This window comes from Sparus aurata, chromosome 16 (assembly GCF_900880675.1).
Source record: "Sparus aurata chromosome 16, fSpaAur1.1, whole genome shotgun sequence".
NCBI lineage: Eukaryota > Metazoa > Chordata > Actinopteri > Spariformes > Sparidae > Sparus > Sparus aurata.
In genome coordinates this window covers 12,626,628-12,640,969 of record NC_044202.1, presented here as the reverse complement: position 1 = coordinate 12,640,969, position 14,342 = coordinate 12,626,628, and the positions used below count along the sequence as shown (strand labels likewise).

At 39.2% G+C, this 14,342-nt stretch overlaps 3 protein-coding genes and 4 non-coding genes across 7 annotated transcripts; all 7 read left to right on the top strand.

The window, feature by feature from the left end:
• Window positions 1–220: 220 nt before the first annotated feature.
• On the top strand, window positions 221–6,364 carry zmpste24 (zinc metallopeptidase, STE24 homolog). Its single transcript, XM_030391935.1, has 9 exons — window positions 221–667; window positions 1,733–1,879; window positions 1,970–2,173; window positions 2,666–2,818; window positions 3,012–3,153; window positions 3,282–3,460; window positions 4,148–4,252; window positions 4,357–4,500; window positions 4,586–6,364. The coding sequence occupies exons 1-9, from the start codon at window positions 560–562 to the stop codon at window positions 4,808–4,810; spliced, it is 1,407 nt and encodes a 468-aa protein (XP_030247795.1). The 5' UTR covers window positions 221–559; the 3' UTR covers window positions 4,811–6,364.
• An 845-nt stretch (window positions 6,365–7,209) lies between these two features.
• Window positions 7,210–8,642, top strand: atp5if1b (ATP synthase inhibitory factor subunit 1b). Its single transcript, XM_030391878.1, has 3 exons — window positions 7,210–7,358; window positions 8,007–8,119; window positions 8,322–8,642. Exons 1-3 carry the CDS (start codon window positions 7,290–7,292, stop codon window positions 8,461–8,463), a joined length of 324 nt encoding a protein of 107 aa, XP_030247738.1. The 5' UTR covers window positions 7,210–7,289; the 3' UTR covers window positions 8,464–8,642.
• Window positions 8,643–9,511: 869 nt separating this feature from the next.
• rpl13a (ribosomal protein L13a) lies at window positions 9,512–12,634 on the top strand (the record flags this gene model as incomplete). The annotated part of the gene is made up of 7 exons (XM_030391880.1): window positions 9,512–9,610; window positions 10,307–10,379; window positions 10,632–10,697; window positions 10,913–11,014; window positions 11,610–11,695; window positions 11,909–11,968; window positions 12,390–12,634. Coding segments are annotated over 7 exons (696 nt in total), but the record flags the coding sequence as incomplete, so codon positions are not given.
• LOC115566514 (small nucleolar RNA Z195/SNORD33/SNORD32 family) lies at window positions 10,482–10,561 on the top strand. The gene has a single exon (XR_003981001.1). It is a non-coding gene; the product is annotated as a small nucleolar RNA Z195/SNORD33/SNORD32 family (small nucleolar RNA).
• On the top strand, window positions 10,751–10,833 carry LOC115566516 (small nucleolar RNA Z195/SNORD33/SNORD32 family). Its single transcript, XR_003981003.1, has one exon. It is a non-coding gene; the product is annotated as a small nucleolar RNA Z195/SNORD33/SNORD32 family (small nucleolar RNA).
• On the top strand, window positions 11,431–11,506 carry LOC115566518 (small nucleolar RNA SNORD50). The gene has a single exon (XR_003981005.1). It is a non-coding gene; the product is annotated as a small nucleolar RNA SNORD50 (small nucleolar RNA).
• Window positions 12,085–12,160, top strand: LOC115566519 (small nucleolar RNA SNORD50). Its single transcript, XR_003981006.1, has one exon. It is a non-coding gene; the product is annotated as a small nucleolar RNA SNORD50 (small nucleolar RNA).
• Window positions 12,635–14,342: the final 1,708 nt, after the last annotated feature.

Genomic DNA, 14,342 nt, shown 5'->3' with positions numbered 1-14,342 from the left:
CGGGCTTCCGTACATTTGCAATAATGTAGCGATGTATTAGGTCTTAAAACGGTACGCTTAGGACGAACAGGTATAGAAAGTCAGAAATGTTTGAAACTAAAACAAAATACATTATTTACTCAGCTCGTATTAAAACGTTGGGTTCACTTATAAATGTGTGTATCTGATTTCAGTAACTTTCTCATAAATGAGCGGCGGAAGCAACATTATAATGTGGTTTCTGTAGGGACCGAATTTGTTGCTACACCTTAGACTCGCTCGCATCTAGCATGAATGGAATGATATTAGCTGTAAAAGCCTAGACTCAGGAATGGAAACTGGATGCACAGACTTCCTAGATAACATTTTTAGTCCGTATCTATCTATTTAACGTGTGAACGGTTCCTCTTTATTCAACTTTAAAGTGTTGCCTGTTTGTTTTTTTGTGTGTGTAGAGCTCAAGCTAAATAGCTGTTAGCCTAAAACTACCAGTCAGGCTAGGGAACGTTAACATCAGCTAGCATCAGCCTGCTAGCTCGTCATCAGGGCTCCATCAACATAGACCAAAAACAGAGCAAAGATGGTTGAATCGATATTTGACCTCCCCGTGGAAAAGCAGATATTTTATGCTGTTTTGGGGTTTTCGTGGACTGTGTATCTATGGGAGGCATACCTTTCTTACAGACAGGTAAGTCAATAATTTGTCAGGGTCATACCAAAGTTTCTGTCTTGGAGGTAAATGTGTTCTTACAAGGTGGAAAGAGACCACAAATTAAATTAACACATTACAAGAGCTAATGTAAGTGAATTTAAAACGTGTGATATTTAGCAAATATGATACATTTAAGTTAATTTAACATACCACAGCATATGGAAATGTATGCTTTAAGCCACAAGGTTGACAGTATTTTTACTGTTCACTCATGAACCTACACTATGTATAAATTGAGATACATGTACACAGTTGCTAAAAATGTTCAATACTGTATCGCAAAGCTCTTTAACTTAATGAAAGCAATAACTAAGTCTTTACAAAGTTCTGGAGGAATGTGTTTGATTATTTGCCCCCACAATGCATGGTAAATGTCAGTGTTTGGATACAGTGGACAGCCAGGTGTTTCTCATTCAATACATTATAAAAGCAAATGAATGATAGATTAGGCCTTATTTTCTCAGAATCCTACAATTTGCCTCTTCTTATAGGAAGTGTGATGAAGTCACAATGACATGGCTTCCAAGAGCGGTTTGATGTGTTCCCCTTTGAAACAGGACATTGAGACAGAACATAACACAGGCTGAATGACAAGTGAAAGTTAGTGAGATATCAAGTTTTAGTTGATCATGTGACCGTTAAAGCAGAACTAGTACAGTTTTATATAGACAGAATACATCTTTTATGGTTATTTTCTTTGTTGCATTTTGCAATAAGTTGGGTGTATTTCCACTGATGCTCCTTGGTTAATACACTTAAATCAAATGAACTCATCGAAGAATCTAGGTAGCTCAAAATGTGATTGTATGTGATGGTCACCATTTAATAAAAATAACATGAGCTTTTTGAGCATAATTCTGGACAAATAAGACTAAGAAAGATGCATAAAATCAGATCTTTGTCGTGATTTAATTTTTTTTTTTTTCTCATGCTGTTTGAATTCAACAAACTAAACATGCAACATGACTTAAATTTGTATGAGGGCTACTGGTATAACTGAGATCTGGCTAACATTGGTGCTGAACTCTTTCCTCCCCACAGAGGAGGATATACAGATCAACTACACATGTGCCACAGGAACTAGGGAAGATCATGGATTCAGAAACGTTTGAGAAGTCACGTCTTTATCAGCTGGATAAGAGCAACTTCAGCTTTTGGTCTGGACTCTATTCTGAGACCGAAGGAACGGTAAGACGACCAGTAGATTTATTTATATTTATGTTTAAACTACATCTTTAACTTGTCTAAAGTAAAAGGCTTATGTTATGCTTCTTTAAGTTGATCCTGCTCCTGGGTGGAATCCCATTTCTGTGGGCCGTCGCTGGTTCTGTGACAACTCGCTTTGGATTTGGTGCAGAGTACGAGATCACCCAGTCGCTCGTATTTCTGACCCTGGCCACCCTGTTCAGTGCCTTCACTGGACTTCCCTGGAGTTTGTACAACACATTTGTGATTGAAGAGAAGCACGGCTTTAACCAGCAGGTATACTGACTGATCAGCGCTCAGCCTCTGTGGGCCTAAAATCTGGCTTCCTTCTTCAGGAAGAGGAGCAGCTGTGATCATCATGACGGTTACAATGAATTGCAACCAACATGGATGTAACAACGTGAATTGAAAGATGTGTCCTACTTCAGCCTCTTTATTGGCTCCAAAGCTGCAGAAGAAGTAGTGTGATTGGCTGTATTTTGGCAAAAGTAAGACTATCATAAACATAATGGGCTGGGACAACAAAAGATTAACTACCTACTGTAACTGACTACAGCAACCTTAAAAGCTACCAACTTTTTAAGGCCACACCAGAAGTCTTGAGTTATTATTTGATACTTGAAAAATCATTAGCTTAATCTCACACACACACACACACACACACACACACACACACACACACACACACACACACACACATATCCTGCAGATCCTTCTCTTTTTCTATCACCCACTATTGTGTCCACTAATGTCTTGTCTTCCTGTCAGACGCTAGGGTTCTTCCTTAAAGATGCTGTTAAGAAGTTTTTGGTGACCCAGTGTATCCTGCTGCCCGTCACCTCACTGCTCCTGTACATCATCAAGATTGGCGGGGACTACTTTTTCATCTATGCCTGGCTTTTCACCCTGGCTGTTTCTCTGGTTAGTGCTGCTGCATTCATGTTGTCAAACAAGAAGTGAACCTCTAGAAAAAGGCATCATTGTGTAATAAGCAAACATATAGTTTGTTCTGTGACTCAACAGTATTACAGAGGTCACTCTTTAGTTACACTTTGGCTTTTTTTTTGTCACTGACAGTTCATCATGCTGCCTCTCCTGTTCTCCTGGTTCTCAGGTGCTGGTGACGATCTATGCTGACTACATCGCTCCGCTGTTTGACAAGTTCACTCCTCTGCCCGAAGGAGAGCTGAAGACAGATATTGAGAATATGGCCAAGAGTATAAGCTTTCCCCTCACTAAGGTTTATGTAGTTGAAGGTAATTCAGTGCTCACATACACTTACTTGATTTAAGTCTTGTATCCTTGTTTGACATCTTGACATTATTACGAAATATTATACATCTTTTAAGATACTCGTTGTTCTCTATGTTTTCCATATTTCCAGGTTCCAAGCGTTCGTCACACAGCAATGCATACTTCTATGGGTTCTTCAAGAACAAACGCATTGTGCTGTTCGACACTCTGCTGGAAGATTACTCGCCTCTCAACAAGTCTGGAGAGCCACAGCCCGAGCAGCCAGAAACCGATGAGACGTCATCCAGCGAATCAAAAGCCAAGCCCAAGGTTAAATAGCCACAAACTTTATTAAGAAGAGTTCTCATTGCACTGAAACAATCAAAAGTTTCAAACTTTGAGGAAGAAATAAACACTTTCAGTAATTAACAACAAGCAAGACTTCTCCATCTAAGAAGCTTCATATGATGTCTTGATGAGAGATTAGATGCTATCAATGCCAATGCCAAGTTTTCACTGTTTCTAAATCTGAACACAGTTAATTAACAAAGAAGAAAAATGGCATACATGCGACTGAGGTGTGCCAAAGCTCTACTGTTAAACCTCTGTTTGATTTGCAACCAGTTCCTGCTGGGAGCTGATGGGCAGCTAACTGTAGCAAAAATCTGTTTGTCATCATCTAAAATGGATGAAATGAGAGGACAGCATGTGTTTTAATTGAGGGTTATTCTGTAAAAGAAAAAAACATCTGCTAAGTCTTTCTTACCCACCTAGTGTCTGTGTTGGGGCCATATGTCCTATTAAGTGCTGTTTTTTTTAATTCATGCCTCGACGAATAATATCATTCAGCTGGACGAGCTCCGGTCAGGTTTGGATGTAAAAAAACGGCTGTAAAGTTCAGACATGGTCACCACACTCTCAGACTTGATCGGGTTCAGCCAGAAAAACGGTTATATGTTCTTGTGTTGTCTTTCTGTGTAATCCAACAGTGTTGATCTCTTACAAAAACCTTTACAGAACAAGAAGCAAGGATGCAACAACCCAGAGATCCTTGCAGTCCTCGGTCATGAGCTTGGCCACTGGAAGCTCGGCCATACAGTCAAAAATATCGTCATCAGTCAGGTGATTAATTGTTCTCCTTATTTTATTTTATTTTTTTTTATTCAGATGTAAGTTGAAATGCACATAACATCAGCTGACTGTTTTTTTTTTTTTTTTTTCTACAGATGAATTCCTTCTTGTGTTTCTCCCTGTTTGCTGTTCTGATTGGACGTAAGGAGCTGTTTGTGGCTTTTGGCTTCAATGACAGCCAACCCACATTAATAGGCTTGATGATTATCTTCCAGTTCATCTTCTCCCCGTACAATGAGGTGAGTGTGGTAGCGATAATATCACTGCAGTCAGTTTATAAGCTCTTGATCTGACGTTTTTTTTTTCTATCTTTTGTCTCTGCAGCTCCTGTCCTTCTGTCTGACAGTCCTGAGTCGCAGGTTTGAGTTCCAGGCAGATGCCTTTGCACGCGGCATGGGCAAAGCCTCCGAGCTCTACTCTGCCCTCATCAAGCTCAACAAGGACAACCTGGGCTTCCCTGTGGCCGACTGGTTGTTCTCCATGTGGCACTACTCCCACCCTCCCCTCCTGGAGCGCCTCAGAGCACTGGGCAGCATCAAGCAGGACTGACGGGGCTGGAAGGAGGGGCGGCGACCGCTGCCTCCTCCAAAGGGCCTTCGCAGACCGCTCCTGGCCCTGTGATGCTCCCTGGTCTTTTTCTACCTAATTACCCCCCCTCTTGTTTTATCTTGTTTTAGTCTTTTCTCTTCTTGCCAAACTTTCTATTTTGTTCCCTTTTGAAACTTTGTTTTCAACAAAACCAAAACATATCAGCACAAGCCAGCCTAAAAAAATGCCTGAATTGAAACCGCCGCTCTTTCTCGAGAGACACCTGATATACACTTGCAGAGAGCAACATGTCTGGGCAATGTGTGTTGAGCAAAAGCTATTGTCAGAGCACTGGTCACACCTGAAGGTTTAGTTTTTGAAATAATTTAATTTGTGTACACTTTGATTACAACTTTGTCCTTTTCTTTTATAGAACAGTGCATCCTTTCAAAACTTAAATTTTATTGCAGAGCTTTTTCTCGGGGCTCCAGGGTGTACCTTTTTTGCCACTCATGCAACCCTAAATCTGTCAAATGAAACTTAACTTTTTCATTGGTTGCACTGGTGTGCCTGATATTCAGCAAGTCGGTTAGAAACACATTATAAAAATACTTTTGTTACTGAGGTTTGTTTTCACATGTGCTGTGATTTAAATGAAGTAGATCATTTATCTGCAGCTCCATACCCACTAACGGTTATTTACATAATTGTTGAGAAACTACATTAAATGTTTTATTGGATGCACCTAAATGATGTGATGGTACACCTAACCAGCTCAAAAGGTTATTGTGGAGCCCTGTTCATGATATAATGCACACATGACATCCAACTGTTTGAGGAAAAAGAGTATTTTTTACACTCAAAGGGATTAATCCTACAGTAAACAGATTTTCAAAAACAACCAAACGGACTTTCATACAACTTCATCTGTACTCATGACAGCACTTTTGCCAGATACACAGGCCAGAATTTGATTTGTCCTTGAAGTGCAATTGTTGCTTCTTTAGAAAAACCTCCAGGCAAGCTCAAGAGTAAAAACAATGATCTAGTCATCAACTCAAAGTGTCAGTTTTGCAAGAGGAACTATGTAAATGCTTTGTCACAGTGGAAAAAAAATATGTGCAGGCCTCTAATTATCTCTGTTTTGTGTTCCGATAATGGACTCATTATCAACAGAGCAGTGCAGAAAATTTCATTTGAATTTATGTGATTTTCATTTTTTACTTGCTTTTGGGGGGACTTGTTTTACTTTTTCTAAAGCACTTGCTTGCCGACAAGGTTCCAACCATACCTGTACATATGTAACTTTGACGAGTAGAGTAATTGCGTATGATGTGAATAGTGAAAAAATGTTGAATGTGGTTTGAAATTTAAAGTTGATACTGTGTTTCTTAGTTTCTTCTCTTGGTTTTGGGCTGGAGTGAGCCCAGAGTTGCCTGGCAAGCAAAATATTTATAGGAGACTTGGGGCAGGAAGTCTGCAAGGTTCCTTTCACCACATAAGCCAGTGCTTGGTTTGTTCAGCGAGGGGACCGTATAATTTCTTTGCAGTATTGAATAAAATCTTCAAAGCATTCCTTATGGTTGTTGGATGTTTTATTATTTAAAAATATTTGTAAAAAACTTTTGTTTTTGTTCCTAAGCATGACAGCATATTTATTTTTAGTGAAAGATGATTCGTAGTTTAATTTTGCAATTTAGAAAAGTCGTTTTTGTTGAATGAATGTTGTATGTGCACATGTAACTATGAATTACCATCCAACATTTAACAGCTAACTAGTTATGGGCAGCTACAGCATACACTGTGATGATATGCTGCCCCCTATTTGTTTTTAATTTAACAGATGTCTGATTCTTACATATTGTACCTGTTTTGAAAAACAGAAAACAAAAGAAACAAATTAAAAAAAAAAAAGTAAACTATCCATGACAAAACACTTACATAATAAGGCAGTTTATAGTTAAAATACGCAAATTAAAGGTACATATTTAAGTGTTACACAGTTTTTTAATAAACATATAATTACTAAGTTTTAATAGTCTAGGAATTCCTCTAAGACAAGAAAGCATGCATCTATGTCTATGGTATTACATGGCAAAGTCTCCTTGATATTAATAAATAAATACATAAATAAATAAATAAAAAATGACCTGTCTGACATCAACCACTGATCAACATGCGGTCACAGGTGCGTAAATTACGTGCACTGTCACGCTGTCCTTGTTTTTGAGACCATACCACCATGAAAAACGGGTTTTTTTTTCTCCTTACACCATATTTAATCAGCTGTTGCGTAATTTAAACCACATCTTGTAGCCCACTATAACAATAAATCAGTATTTGGATTGTCATTCACCTCCGTTTCTCAGTATACTAACATGATGCTCGTGTCGTCACCCCCTGTCTGGGCAATAATGGCGCCGTCCTGTGGCGTAGTTTTGAGGACAAGGGCAAGTCCGCCTGTCACTGTCAGTGTTGTTTTCACGTGTGGGAGACAAACATGGCGAGGTTTTTAAGGCCCAACATCAGGAATTTTGTCACCTCACAGCTGAGAATGTCATCCGACCAGGTAAAATATGTCCTGGGAACACAGCGGTTATTACATAACTGCGTTGTGTTGGCGTTATTCTGCTGTGTTTGTGCGTGTGTGCGTGAATTCTTTTAAATGAATTGGCCTAATAAATAACAAGTAACCAACATTTAGAACTGTTGGTGTGACATTAGCATAGGTAAGAAGGATCTGTGCAGTAATGCAGATTAATGACATCAATCAGTGGGACATAGTAGTAATAATAATAATGATAATAAAGTAGCAGAGATTCTTTCAAAAAAGAACTTTGTCTAGTTGAATACTATTAACTGCCTGTTAGACCACCTTTTCAGGAAATAACAAAGGTGTGTTAGTTGTTTGACTGTCTAACCTTTTGATTGTTTGTATTGTTGTCACACAAACAGTTTCTGGTCTGTTCCAATTACCTCTATTATCACCTGGCAAACAAAACAGTCCTTTGCTAAACTAAATCTTGACCTTCAGAGTAGGGTAATTTTCACAGGGTCTCAACCGAATACCTTAATATACCATGGACAAGTGTTGATAACAACGCTATTTCTCTTAGAGAAATGTCTACAGGTAAAACCTCTAGAAAAAGGCTCTTATTAGCCTCTGAATGTCTTTGCTAAATATTTTTCTTTTGATCGCTCCCCCGCCCTGTCTCAGCTGGGTGAGCTGGGTAAAGGTGCAGGTAAAGGTGGTGGCGGTGGAGGGTCCATCAGAGAGGCAGGTGGAGCCATGGGGAAGAAGCAGGCAGCTGAGGAGGAGATGTACTTCAAGTATGTGTTTCTTTATTTTAGCTCTACTGCCTCTTTATCTATCATAGACCCCAAACTTATAAGTCATCATTTTGTCTATTAATTATGATCACTGTTCTTATTTCTCAGTTCGTGGTTGTGTCTCTTACAATTCTTTGTTCCCTCCCTCTCTTTCTCACTGTTTATCCTTTCACTCCTGTGTTGTCACACATCTGCATATAAGGCGTAAGGAGCAGGAGCAGCTGGCTGCATTGAAGCAGCACCACCAGGAGGAAATCGACCACCACAAGAAAGAGATTGAACGTCTGCAGCGCGAGATTGACCGCCACAAGGGAAAGATCAGAAAGCTGAAGCACGATGATTGAGTGAAACCTTCCTGAAACAAAGTTCCAGTTTTCTCACCGATCCAGCAAGACACTACTACTCTATTCAGATTTCTGCATGCACTGTGTCAATGTGCCAGTGTTGAATGTGTGGGTGAATGTTCTGTAAATGCTTGAAAGTTATTAAAACCGGTCATGAAATGATCATTGGTTCCATGGCATGTTGTGACACAATTTTTTTCGTTTTCAGCACTTTCCCTTTTATTTTGTTAGTGTGCTGTGTGTTTCAGGCAAAAAGCCAAAGTAGAAAATCTAAAATATCTTCTAAAGCTTCATATGAGAATGTCAATTTACCTTCTTGTGTGATGTGTAATAAAATAATATACTTATAATATAAGTGGAACTGGTAGTTTTATCCATTATTGCTGAGTAACTGATGTCTTTAACATGAAAATGTAAAAAGGAGAAGGTCATTTTCATTGAATAAAAGTCACATGAGGTAAAGAAATATAACCACTGACATTGGAAATATCTAGGATTATGAGGCCTGTAAATTCTTACACAAAGCTCTGGGTTTAAATGCATTGTGTGAACAATGGATTGTACTCTTCCAGGCCTGCATAATTTCACTAATATAGCTATATGTGTGCATATGTCTAAACAAATTCCACAAGCCAGCAATGAATATGGGGTCAGTTGCTCACTTTCAGTCGGTAATACAGTCTTGAAGCACAGAGGTCCAAACACTGCTTATACAAACAAAATAAAATAGAGAGAATACCAATTCCAACGTGCTTCATCTCTGAATACATGAACCAATATAAATACAGAATTTTATTTATGGATGTTATGCAGCAACATAACTTAGATTTTTAGTTCAATTACTTTAGAGATTAAATTAGCAGTTTTGAATGTGACAATATAATTTACTGAGAAGACAAGTCGACAACATACATTTTCAAATATATATCAAGGTAACTTAAGCTTACATGAATATAAAAAGGGTATGATATTGATCACAAGTAAACAAAACTTCTCCCTCCATACAGACTGCGGCGATGGAGCATTTGCACCCACTTCCCACGAGTAAGAACTAAAAGTGTCGTCACTTCCGCCTGCCCCTGCATTTTACCACGAGCAGCCCCGTGCATCTTTCTTTTCGCACATCATGGCGGACCGGTTCAATAAGGTGGGAAACTGCTGCGGCGTTATACTGTCTTTTTTACGCTGATTAGTGGCGGTTGAATCTTGTTTTGTGCAGTAAAACTTCGGGAGAGAACTGTGTGACACTTTGGTGAAGTCGTTGTTAGTCTGGTGTCTTTTTTAGACTTCATTTTAAAGCATGTTTGAAGCCGCTAGCTGTCGCTGAGTGGACATGCCTTCATCATGGCAGCTTCCTTACGAGTCAACGCCATAGCATGCTACCTAACGTGTGTCATGTGTAAGCCTGGACAACTCACGGGACATGTACGACGATTATGTAGCTGCATGTAATGTATTTACATAATTGAATACTTTTACTATAGCCACTTAAAACAAACAACGCAATTAGTTGGCGTGTTAGCGTGCTTTGACGTCGATGCTAAGCTAACAAGTCTTGTGTGGCATTTTACTAGCGTCCATGTGCCAGTTATCAGTTCATGGAGGAAACTGTTCATTAGTGTTCCCAGTACACATTTCTCGGGAGTCAGTTGTCTTGCATATGCAGTTCTTGTCGTCGCTAATGAGTAATTGTAGTTTCAATGAAATGTGACTAGCAGTCGTGCGGTATTGACTATTATGTGAAGCATCTGTCTGAATTGGTTGCTGTAACATGCAGGTCGGTAGGCTAACACTCAGACTTTTTTTAGTTACTAACGCTTTTGATTATCTTTTAATCCTGCAGGTTCTGCTGCTTGATGGCAGGGGCCATCTACTGGGCCGGCTCGCTGCTCTTGTAGCTAAACAGGTTCTGCTGGGTAAGTTTTGAACAAAGATTTACGGTTTATTAATCAATGTTGGTTCAACCTTTATGAACGCCACATTCCTAGCACATTAATGAAAAGTTGCTGTATAGCCGGTCTGTCAGTGATGAGCAATATCATTTAATTTGAGTTTAACGACCATGAGAAAGCTCACATGCACTACCATCTGAGACAAGACTGAGATTTTTTTACCTGAAAGGATTTTTGCAATGCCTAAATGTTAAAAGCTGCCCTTTTCCTACTTAGGACACAAAGTGGTGGTGGTAAGATGCGAAGGCATCAACATCTCCGGCAACTTCTACCGCAACAAGCGTAAGTAAGGTTATGTGTCCAATTAAACTGTTAATGATACATTTATTGACATGCTTGTCAGTGATGTTAAACCACTGTAAAGTTCGAGTTTCATTGACCATGAGAAGAGCTTACATGCACTACCATCTGAGACAACAGCATTGCATATAAAAGTAATTGTTCTGACTGCTTAGTGACTTGGAAGTATTTGTAATTCATGTCCATTATGTCTTCAGTGAAGTACCTGGCTTTCCTGCGTAAGAGGATGAACACCAACCCTTCCCGTGGACCCTACCACTTCAGAGCTCCCAGCAGGATCTTCTGGAGGACTGTCAGGGGTGAGAATGTGGCACTCTGCATATGGAAACATCCTTCAACATACCATGAAATTTTCTTTTACTGCTGAGGAATGGTTCTTACACAGAATGAAGCAAGAATAGAATGGCTGTGGCGATAGAAATCCATATAGGGTGTAAATAAGAAATTGACATCAGACACTGATATCTACTGATCAGTTCAGAAGAGTAAATGTTCTCTTTAAATGTAGGCATCCTGTTGAACATGCCAGTGCCATGATAAGTGCTGTTAAATGTTTGGATGCCTTATTTGTGTACTTGATGGCCCTAATATGACCCCAATATTGATCCAGCGTAGGAATGACAGTCTCAATAATATGACACATCTGCAAGTTTTGTTTCAGAGTTGACAGATTAATGTGGTGGTTAATTTGACCTTGCACACGTTTTCCTTTGCTTGACAGTGATGAACTCTTTATCCCGAAACTGATCATCCATTGATGAGACAAACTTTTCGGATCTGATTGCTGAGTTTAGTGGGGATGAACGTTCGTGCTTAGACAAATAAGCATTTGATACAGCTACAATAGTTGCTACTAAAAATGTATATGACTTACAATTTCTTGCTTCTGAACAGGCATGCTGCCCCACAAAACCAAGAGGGGACAGGCTGCTCTGGAGAGGCTGAAGGTGTTCGACGGTATCCCCCCACCCTATGACAAGGTGATGAACGTCGCTTAACGACCGAGTGTCATGTATTCATTGTTTGGCCCCTTCATGTGGCTTCAACTCTGCTGTCTATGATGTCATCAATTACCCTTACTACCTTGTTTGAGTTAAAACGTTGAAAACAAATAAATATCTGAGACATGCTGTCCTATCAATTTTAAGATGTGCTATTTGCGTCTGTATCTGATTTTGGTTTTTATTCCACAGAGGAAGCGCATGGTTGTTCCAGCTGCTCTTAAGATTGTGCGTCTGAAGCCCACTCGCAAGGTGAGCCCCTGATATTCGATTGAGAGCTGACCAAAATCGGCTTACCTGGCTTTAAATTGAGCAGACATTAACTCAAACTAAATACTTTTAGTTTACCTACCACAACTGTTCTTACTTGACGGTGATGAACTCTTTATCCCGAAACTGATCATCCATTGATGAGACAAACTTTTCGGATCTGATTGCTGAGTTGAGTCAGACAAGTTGTGCTCCAAGTTGAAAAAATGTTTCTTAATACTATTAAGAGAGAACACATTTAAAGTGTTTTTAGTCTGAATACATTCTGTAAGTTTAAGACATAACGGGTGTAATAAATTAAAGATTCTATTTTTGCCAGTGGTATAAAAATATTGTGCAGAAGATTCAGTTAATCATTGCTGCACCATGAAACGTACTGACATTCGTTTTCTTTCCCCTTAAGTTCGCTCTTCTTGGGCGTCTGGCACACGAGGTCGGCTGGAAGTACCAGGCCATCACAGCCACCCTGGAGGAGAAGAGAAAGGAGAAGGCCAAGCTCCGCTACGCCAAGAAAAAGACAGTGAACAAGCTGACCAAGGTGGCAGAAAAGAACGTTGAGGCCAAGATTTCAAAGTACACAGATGTTCTGAAACAATATGGAGTCCTTGTCTGAGCTGGTTAACTGGCTAATAAAGATAAATAAATGTTTATAGAAAGTGTTTGACTTTTCATTCTCCTGTCGGAAAAAATGGCACTTGGGTTGAAATGAAGTTCAGTGGTATGAACAGTGGTAGTTGAGATGAGTATATGCATATTCTATGAATCAGACTAGGGCATAGGGGACACTTCATCTGCAATTCAAATGTAACCTCAGACAGTAAAGTTATATTTAAGCTGTAACACTGACTCATCTGAGCTATGAAAATAACTATACTACAGCCAATATGGGACAAATGTGAATTTGCAAGAACTACTTAACTATTGTATTTCTGCTCTCCTCACAAACATGACTTGTATTATACACCTGAGCATTTCTTCCCCAGAAGCCTCACTGAAACATGGCAAGTTTGGAAGGAGCAAAAGCATGAATAACATGTTTCAGGCATTAGACAATTTAATATTTTATTATCCACTGAGTGGTGGCCCTGTACTAAAGAGCCAACTAAGTAATTTGGCTGACAAAAGTAATGCTATAGGTAACTACTGGTCCAGTTTTGTAGTTTTCAGCATCTGCTGCATCTGAAGATTAACATAACAGGGTTTTCAGTTCACTATAACATGACAATATGTGCCTTCTATGGTGGTAATAAGATAAATGCAGTATTTTTGTCATAGTATACAAGACACAAAAGATGTTAAGTTACAGGATTGTGTCACTTTAATTGCAGTTCAACCTTTCTATCAGCAGAGAGCAGTGTTGTCCTTGACTTCAGCACTTGAGTGATAAAATGGACAACTAACTCGAATGTTTGAGTGTTTAATGACCAACGAGTTGTATTAAATATAATGATACAGGTATAGCTGAAGCCAAGATGCCTTCCTTTTTATTTCTACTGACCTAAAAGTGTGATCTTTTTGAATACTCTAAACAGGACAGGTGAACCCCAGTCCTTAGACCTGGTCTAGACAGTCCAACAGGATTAATGTCTTAATCTTATTTAGTCTTTTAAGATTCAGAATGAATTACATGGAATATGAGTAAAACAATTAGGATTGTGTTTTGTAATTATAATGAAGTGTAAACTGTGTTTAGCTAAAAATACAATAGAATATTTATTTGAAAATACATCTGAATCCAACTAATTCTTTTTAGGATTTAATCATAATGTAATTGTTGAAATCTGATTTGTCATTGGCAGCTTGAAATAATCAGTAACAATTCTGTAACCTGCTTCACCTGAAATAGGACAGACTGAGGTTATTACAAACCGAGTCATTCCCTTTTTTTTTTTTTACTAGCGTTATTGTTTAATTTTTGAAACCCCAACCTAGCTAAGAGTACCACTTTTGCCATTTAGTGGGTCAAAGGGAGGTAGCAGGAGATGACTGACGGAATAAATCGCTCTGTAAAAGCCTCTGAGGAACGTTATCGAGCATCAGATTAATGGATCAGTGTAATCATACCTCAGTTGTTCTGCTGTGTGCTTTTATATTTTAGGCACACTATACGATCTGCCTACTCTACAGTAGGAAAAGATGTTATTTACATCCTTCAGTCGTTGATATAACGTGTGGTGAGGATTTTTTAAAAAATATACCAGAACATGACAGCTTTAGACCAGCATGTAGCCTCTGCTGCTGAACATGGTGTCTGCGATGAATGCTGAAGGGACATCCTTCAAAAACATCTCCACGTATCTGCCTCGGCACTTCCTCCCAGCATCTTGCGATATCTTAAGGTGATTAGTTGTGCCTG